General features: G+C 38.2%; 1 protein-coding gene across 1 annotated transcript; it reads left to right on the top strand.

Annotated features, from left to right (window-relative positions):
• Positions 1 to 2,596: 2,596 nt before the first annotated feature.
• LOC133792113 (uncharacterized) lies at positions 2,597 to 3,592 on the top strand. Its single transcript, XM_062230035.1, has one exon. The coding sequence runs from the start codon at positions 2,597 to 2,599 to the stop codon at positions 3,590 to 3,592; it is 996 nt and encodes a 331-aa protein (XP_062086019.1).
• The last annotated feature ends 3,555 nt before the right edge of the window (positions 3,593 to 7,147 follow it).

The following is a 7,147-nucleotide window of genomic DNA, read 5'->3' as shown; positions in this document are numbered from 1 at the left end:
AAAATCATAATCATGCATCTTAATCATAATAATCACACATAATTCCTATCATGCCCTCCCGGCATTCTAATCAAGGCCCTTAAGCCTTAATAGTGAATTTGGGTCGTTACAAAAACTCTCGTGAAATAGAAGTTGTAGATCTCTTTCTCATTTGTCTAAATCATTTTGAATAATCACATTTAGAGTTCAGATGAGAAAGTTATGTGAGTTATACTGAGAAATGTTGACTTAGAGAAAATTATTTGGACATCAAGCTGTATGTAGGCATGGGGATTCTCAACATGGGCACAAGAAGTCACGACAAGAACTTAATTTAAGGCCATTTGAAGCCTACTTAAGAGGGAATTCATAATTTTCATTGGGGAAATAATTAGAGATCAGTTCTGAACATGCAGAGATCTGTTGTTGGAGAGAAAACATTAAGAAAAGAGAGGATTTTTAAGTTTAAAGATGGATCATCAAACCTAGTTTTATCTTTTCTTCTTCTTCTTTATTTTATCTTGTTCTTTTGAATTTCAAAGCGTAAATTTTTATCTTTGTTCGGTATTTTGTATTAAGACGATGAACTAAATTATTTTTCTTGGGATTTAATGGAAACCTATGTTTATAAATAAGTTTTCTTCATAATTCTTTATTTTGATGTTCATATTAATTGTTTATATTGATTTGTGATTAATGCTTTTCAAAAAGCAATCAACTTTGAAATTGACTTAGTAATTTAGGTGGAACTTGGAAGAGAAACTCTAAATTAGACTCAATAAATGATGGTAGTCCAATTAGGGCTAAACTTAATGCTATTAATAGATTTACTGAAAAGATCAAAGCTTAGCTCTATGTTCCAAATCGAAAAGAATACTTGCCCCTTGTGTGAGGAGCATGTAGAAACCATCTTTCATATTTTGTGGAAATGTCCTTATGCAACTACAGTTTGGTTTGGTATATACTGGGGCATCTAACCAGATAATATTCAAGTAAGGTATTGGAATTAGTGGCTACATTGGTTCAAATTGGAAGCAAATAGAACAAATCAACTTGATTTTGGTTATCTTCTATATGGTGTTGTGATCACTATGGAATACCTGTGGAGAGAAACGAACCTAGTTTTGCATGGGGGGAGGATAGAACATGCATGGAAACTAGCTACAAGAGTAAATTATATTTTTTTGGAGATACAAAGGACGGAGGACAGCAATGAGCTCATGGGTGAATCCTTGCTCCCACCACCTAAGAGTTGGATCATGTGCAATACTGACATTTCAATCGGTAATTTTAACTCGAGGGCCGCGACCATTGTTAGAGACAACAAGGGCAGTGTTGTTTGTATCAAGACGACCATCATTCAATAGACTGACCCTTTAGTAGTAGAGACCGTTATCTGGCTATGGAAGCATAAAGAAACAAAGGAGAGTGAGTTCATAAATGTAGTCTTCCAAAGTGACTTAGTGCAGGAAATTGGGGCTGTATCGACAGAAGATATCAAGGCAATCAAGGTGGACCCGCAAGAACAAGTTTGACAGTTTCATGAACGTATCAAAGATTTGGAGCTCTGGAAGATTCATAAAATCCCAAGTGCTTACAATTTTACAGCTCATAATACAGCCAAATGCGCAAGGCTCAGTCACTGTTAAGGTTTCATTCAACCGGACCAGTTCAACAAAGCTCTTCTCAATGATTATGAAGAGGTGGTATCTATCCCAGGGTTCTCTTCTATGGATAGCATTCAGAGACAGAGATTTCAGTAAAAGTCTTTGTTGTAGTGTTCCGTAGTATTGCATTTTAATTTTCTAGTAGATTTAGTCTTTATTTTGTTGTTCGTATTTTAGATTTCTGGTTGTAGTCATTTCAGTGTGGCGGTTAGACTTTTTTATTTGAGGTGGTTACCTTGTTGATGTTTTATTCAATTTATCATAGTCCTCGATTGAGGCTTTTTCCCTAAAAAAAAATAATAGATTTAAATTCTTTATAAGAATATTGGAATTAATCTATTGATTAGATTCACTTGTGATTTGGAAAAACCTAGTGAATATTTAGGAACACTAAACTAGCAATTAGAACATTAGAGTAAAGACGATGGAAGAATCTTATAGAAAAATATAGGGGCAAATTAATGACCTAGATATTTTAATGCTTGAATTCTTGTTTTGTGATAGAGTTTTTTTCTTGAATCGTTATTACTTTTCTTTATTTTCTCAACTTGTTATTTAACTTGGATTGAAAGAAAAATAGTTTTTGGGGACAGAAAAAAGCGTGTTGCACTGGTTCTCTCTCTGCCATGGCGAGGCGGAGAAAACTTGGGCTGAAGCTTGCCAAATCTACCATAGCTTCGGAGCTCCCTTCATCTATTGATGAGATTTCTGACCAAAATCGTTCTGAACAACCAGTGAGTGAAGAACCAGATGGAGTTTGGATTATGGAAGAACAGGAAAGTGATGTTCGGTTCGTGGACGTCGGAGTGAAGAAGGATTTTGATCCGGATCTGGATAAGCTTAGTGGAAGAGCGAGCTGGGCTGCAGAAGTTGAAGAGCATTCTTTCCAGGAATCAGCTAAGTAAACTTGGGCCAAGTTTCGAGAATCAGTTCCAACATATGGTGGTACGATGCTTCATTATGCAGAACCATATCAGAAGGATGGTCAGACTGTTGCGAAATTGGACTTGGAGGAGATTGAAGTAGAAGCTTCGTTTTGGAAATCAGCGATAATATGTGTAGTAATTGGGGCAAATCCTCCTCTAGCAGTGTTTGAGGGTTTTGTGAAAAGGATTTGGGGTAACCTTGGCATTGTGAGTGTGGCCCGAATGAATGCTGGGTTTACTATGGTTAAATTCAGAGATGAGGCAACAAAGGACCTGGTGTTAGAATCAGGGGTTGTGCATTTTGATAGGAAACCGGTTGTTCTTCGGCCTTGGACCACTGATATAGAATCTCTGAAATCCATCAAATATGTCCCAATATGGGTTAGGTTGCCTGATCTGGGGTTACAATACTGGGGAGTGAACTGTCTGAGTGCTCTAGTTAGCACAATAGGTAAACCCATTATGATTGATAAAATTACTCAAAATCGTTCGATGATAAAATTTGCAAGAGTCTTAGTTGAGATGGAGATTACTGATTCTCTACCAAAATTCATTAGCTATTTTAATGAGAAAGGGCAAATAGCAGATCAGATTATTGAGTATGAATGGATGCCAACAAAGTGTTCCAATTGTAAGAAGTTGGGTCACTCAATTTCTTCATGTAAATTTGTTTCTGAAGCTGTTTGGAGGAAGAAAGAGGGGCAGCAAAAGGAAGGAAACATAGCAGGGATACCAGTTCAAGAGGAGGTCGAGAAGGTGGTTGGCCATAATGAGCATAATCCTGAACTTAGCCAGAAGGGTGGTGCGTCTGTTGCTGGTTCTTCTAGAGCGCCTCAGTTAGCTGAAGATCAGGAATCCACTGTTCCAGGTGCGGCTAAATGGATTTCCCCGAAACCATCTAGATTTAAGAGGCCAGAAGCTCAGGTCCCTGTTAAACCAGCAATTAACAAGTTTAGTGTTCTTCAGGAAGGTCAGCAAACAGCAGTCACAGTCCCAATTAAATCCAATTCCCATGGATAGTATCAACATTATGAGTTGGAATGTTAGAGGGATGAATAAGGTGAATAAACAGAAGTCTATTTTGGATGTATGTAGGCTGAATAAAGTTGGGATTGGGGCTCTTCTTGAAACTAAAATCAGGGGAGACAAGCTGAAAGACGTTATGATTACCATGTTTAATGGTTGGGAGTTCTACAGTAGTAAGGTTGTGGAAGGTAGAATCTTGGTGATTTGGAATGCTAATTTGGTGCAGCTAGAGGTGTTACAGGAGAGCGATCAACTTCTCCACTGTCAAGTTAAAGTGTATAATCAGAATTCTTTCTGTATTACTTTTGTTTATGGTTCTAATAATTTGGAAATGAGGCGCTGCTAATGGATGGATTTGGAGCACTTGTCTTGGCCTAGTAAAGCTTGGATGGTACTTGGGGATTTCAATGCAGTTTTTAACCCCCACGATAGAATGGGTGGTCGTCCTATTACAGTGAAAGAGATGGAGGATGCTAGAAAATGGTTAGATCTGGGTTTAGTGGAAGAAATGAAAACCATGGGTCCGTTCTTCACTTGGTCTAATAACCAAGAAGGTGAGGATCATATTTTTTTCTAAGTTGGATAGGGTGTTTGTTAATGAGTCTTGGCTGGATACTCATCCTTTTGCTTCGGCTAGAACTCAATGGGAAATTGGCTCTGATCACTCAATGATCTTGATTAAGCATTGCCAGCGATAAGGGTGGGGGTGAAACCTTTTCGTTTTTATAATCTGTGGGCTGGTCATCCTCAATTTAGAGAGGTTGTTCTTACTAGCTGGAACCGGCCTTTGAAGTTTCTTGGCAGGGGTTTAGATCATATTAGCTGGAAGTTAAATCGTCTCAAGCATATTCTGAAGAGATTTAACTGGAAGATTATGGGGGACGTTTCAAGTAATTATGAGAAAAGCAAGTTTGAGTATAAACAAGCCCATTCTAAATGTCTTGCTGATCCGTCCAATAGATTGCTTTCCATTGAAGACCGGGAGTCTTATCTTGAGTTTAAGAGGCAAGAGAAGGTTTATGCTAGCTTTATGTATCAAAAGAGTAAAATAGATTGGTTAAGGTTTGGGGATTCCAACTCATCTTTCTTTCATGCCAGCATAAAGAAAAGGAAGCTAGCTAATAAAATTGTTTCTTTTGTTTCTAATGATGGTAAAATTGTTGATGACTATGATAGAGTTGCTGACCATTTTCTGGTTCACTTCAAAAAATTTCTGGGTTCGGCTAGTAAAGCTTCAGGGGAGATTGATGATCAAGCTATCTGGTTTGGAGCTGTCTTGAGCAGGGAGGACCAGCTGGGTTTAATTAAACCTTTTACTGTTAAAGAGGTAAAAATAGCAATGTTCAACATCAATTCCCTTAAAAGTCCAGGTCCAGACGGGTTCGGGGCTGGTTTTTTTAAGGCTTTATGGAAGGATATTGGTTGGGAAATTGCAGGGGCTGTTCTCGATTTTTTCAAATCAGATATTATTCCTCACTCTTTGAACAGTACCTTATTATCTCTAATTCCGAAAGTTGAGCATCCAGTTAATGCATCTGAGTTTAGGCCTATTGCTTGTTGCAATACATTATATAAATGTATTTCAAAAATGTTATGCAATAGACTTAATAAAGTGCTTCCTGCTTTGATAAACCCGAATCAAGGGGCTTTTATTAAGAATCGCCTCCTTGCTCATAATGTTCTTATCCTCCAAGATTTGCTTAAGGGTTATAATAGGAGAAATATTTCTCCTCGTTGTCTAAGGAATTTTTTGGAAAATCTCCTTAATGCATTGTGCTTTTCGAAGAGGTTTATAAGATGGATTATGATTTGTCTCAGGGGTTCTTCTTATGCCTTGGTTTTGAATGGTAGTATTCAAGGGCGTTTTCAAGGTGCTAGAGGGCTGAAGCAAGGAGATCCTATTTCGCCCTTACTGTTTGTTATAGTGATTGATTACCTCACTAGATTGTTGCTCAAAGCTTCAACAGAGAAAGAATTCAGGTTTCATCCCTTATGTAAGTCCTTAAAGCTAGTTAATCTCTGTTTTGCGGATGATCTTCTGTGTTTTGTAAGGCTAATCAGGAATCAGTTAGAATTTTTCAGCAAGTGTTCACTGTGTTTGCTAACTCTTCGAGCCTCACTATAAGTAAAAACAAATCAAGAGTTGACATAGGAGGGCTTGCTGCAGAGGAGAAAGACAGACTGCTTCAGGATTTTTGTCAGTTAGAAGGGCAATTCCCCATGAGTTATTTGGGAGTTCCCTTGAGACCGACCAAGTGGAGAGCAAGTGATTGTGATATTCTGATTGATAAAATGAGAGCTAGGCTGAAAGGGTGGTCTAATCGCCATTTATCTTATGCTGGCCGTGTGCATTTAATCAATTCAGTTTTGTTGGGGATTCGTTCCTATTGGATGAACATCTTTATTTTACCTCAAAAAGTTGTGAAAGCTATAGATAGGCTGTGTTTGAGGTTCCTTTGGGGTGAGAGGGAAAATAGAAGTAAAATGCATAGGATATCCTGGGAGCATGTCAGTAGGCCTAAATGCTTTGGGGGGCTGGGTTTCAAGGACAGCTCATCTTGGAACAAAGTAGTGATGGCTAAATATTTTTGGGCAGTCTCTTCCAAGCAGGACTTCTTATGGGTTAAATGGGTTGATGGTGTTTATCTAAAGGGTGAGTCAATTTGGGAGTATCGCTTAAAGCATGATACAAGTTGGTATTGGAGGAGACTCATTAAACTGAGACATCTCTGGTCTGGTGCAGTGATGAATGCTGCGGTCAGGAATGGTAAAATCCATCTGGGCTCCTTGTATGTGACTGTGTTTCCTGGTGAGCGGGTTCAATATATAAAGGCACTCTGGTGTAGGCTTTCAGCTCCAAAACACCAGTTTATATTCTGGCTTGCAGTAAACCAGAAGTTGAATACCAGGGATTGGTTGCTGTCTTGCCATATCCCTCTCCTATTAGCATGCTGTCCAGTTTGTGGTCAAGAGGAAGAGTCTCATACTCACTTATTTTTTTTTTGTGTTTTCTCCAGAAATGTTATCCTTGCCATCCAGGGTTGGCTTAGAGGATTCTCCTGGCCGGTTCAGTTTAGTAATTGGATCAAGTGGCTGACTTTGCCTCGGGATGGCTGGTTTTCGGTGGTTCTACATACTTCTTGTGCAGCTGCTGTGTATTACATATGGCAGAATAGGAACCATTGCTGGCATGATAACTTTTGCTTACCAGTGTATAGGATTGACCATATGATTAGATTTTCTAACAAAGCTACAATTCTGAATTTCGTAGGCAGTAAGTGTTCTTATGGTGAAAAGCAAATGCTTAAGTTTGTAATGAATTTGTGAATGTTGTTCTGGTTTTGGCTGAGGTAGGTTGTTCCTTCCTCTGGTTTGTTTTGTAACTGCTTGTTGATCAATATATATTTTCTTTTGATAAAAAAAAAATTAGTTTTTGGTAATTAACAAATTAAAGATTAGTTTATGTGGAATCAATTTTAATATACTATTTATGACGATACGTGCGCTTATGTGAGGATGATAAAATCAATAACAAGTTCTTGGCGCCAT

The sequence above is a fragment of the Humulus lupulus genome, chromosome 7, assembly GCF_963169125.1.
Source record: "Humulus lupulus chromosome 7, drHumLupu1.1, whole genome shotgun sequence".
Classification (NCBI taxonomy): Eukaryota; Viridiplantae; Streptophyta; class Magnoliopsida; order Rosales; family Cannabaceae; genus Humulus; species Humulus lupulus.
This window is presented reverse-complemented; position numbering and strand designations above follow the sequence as displayed.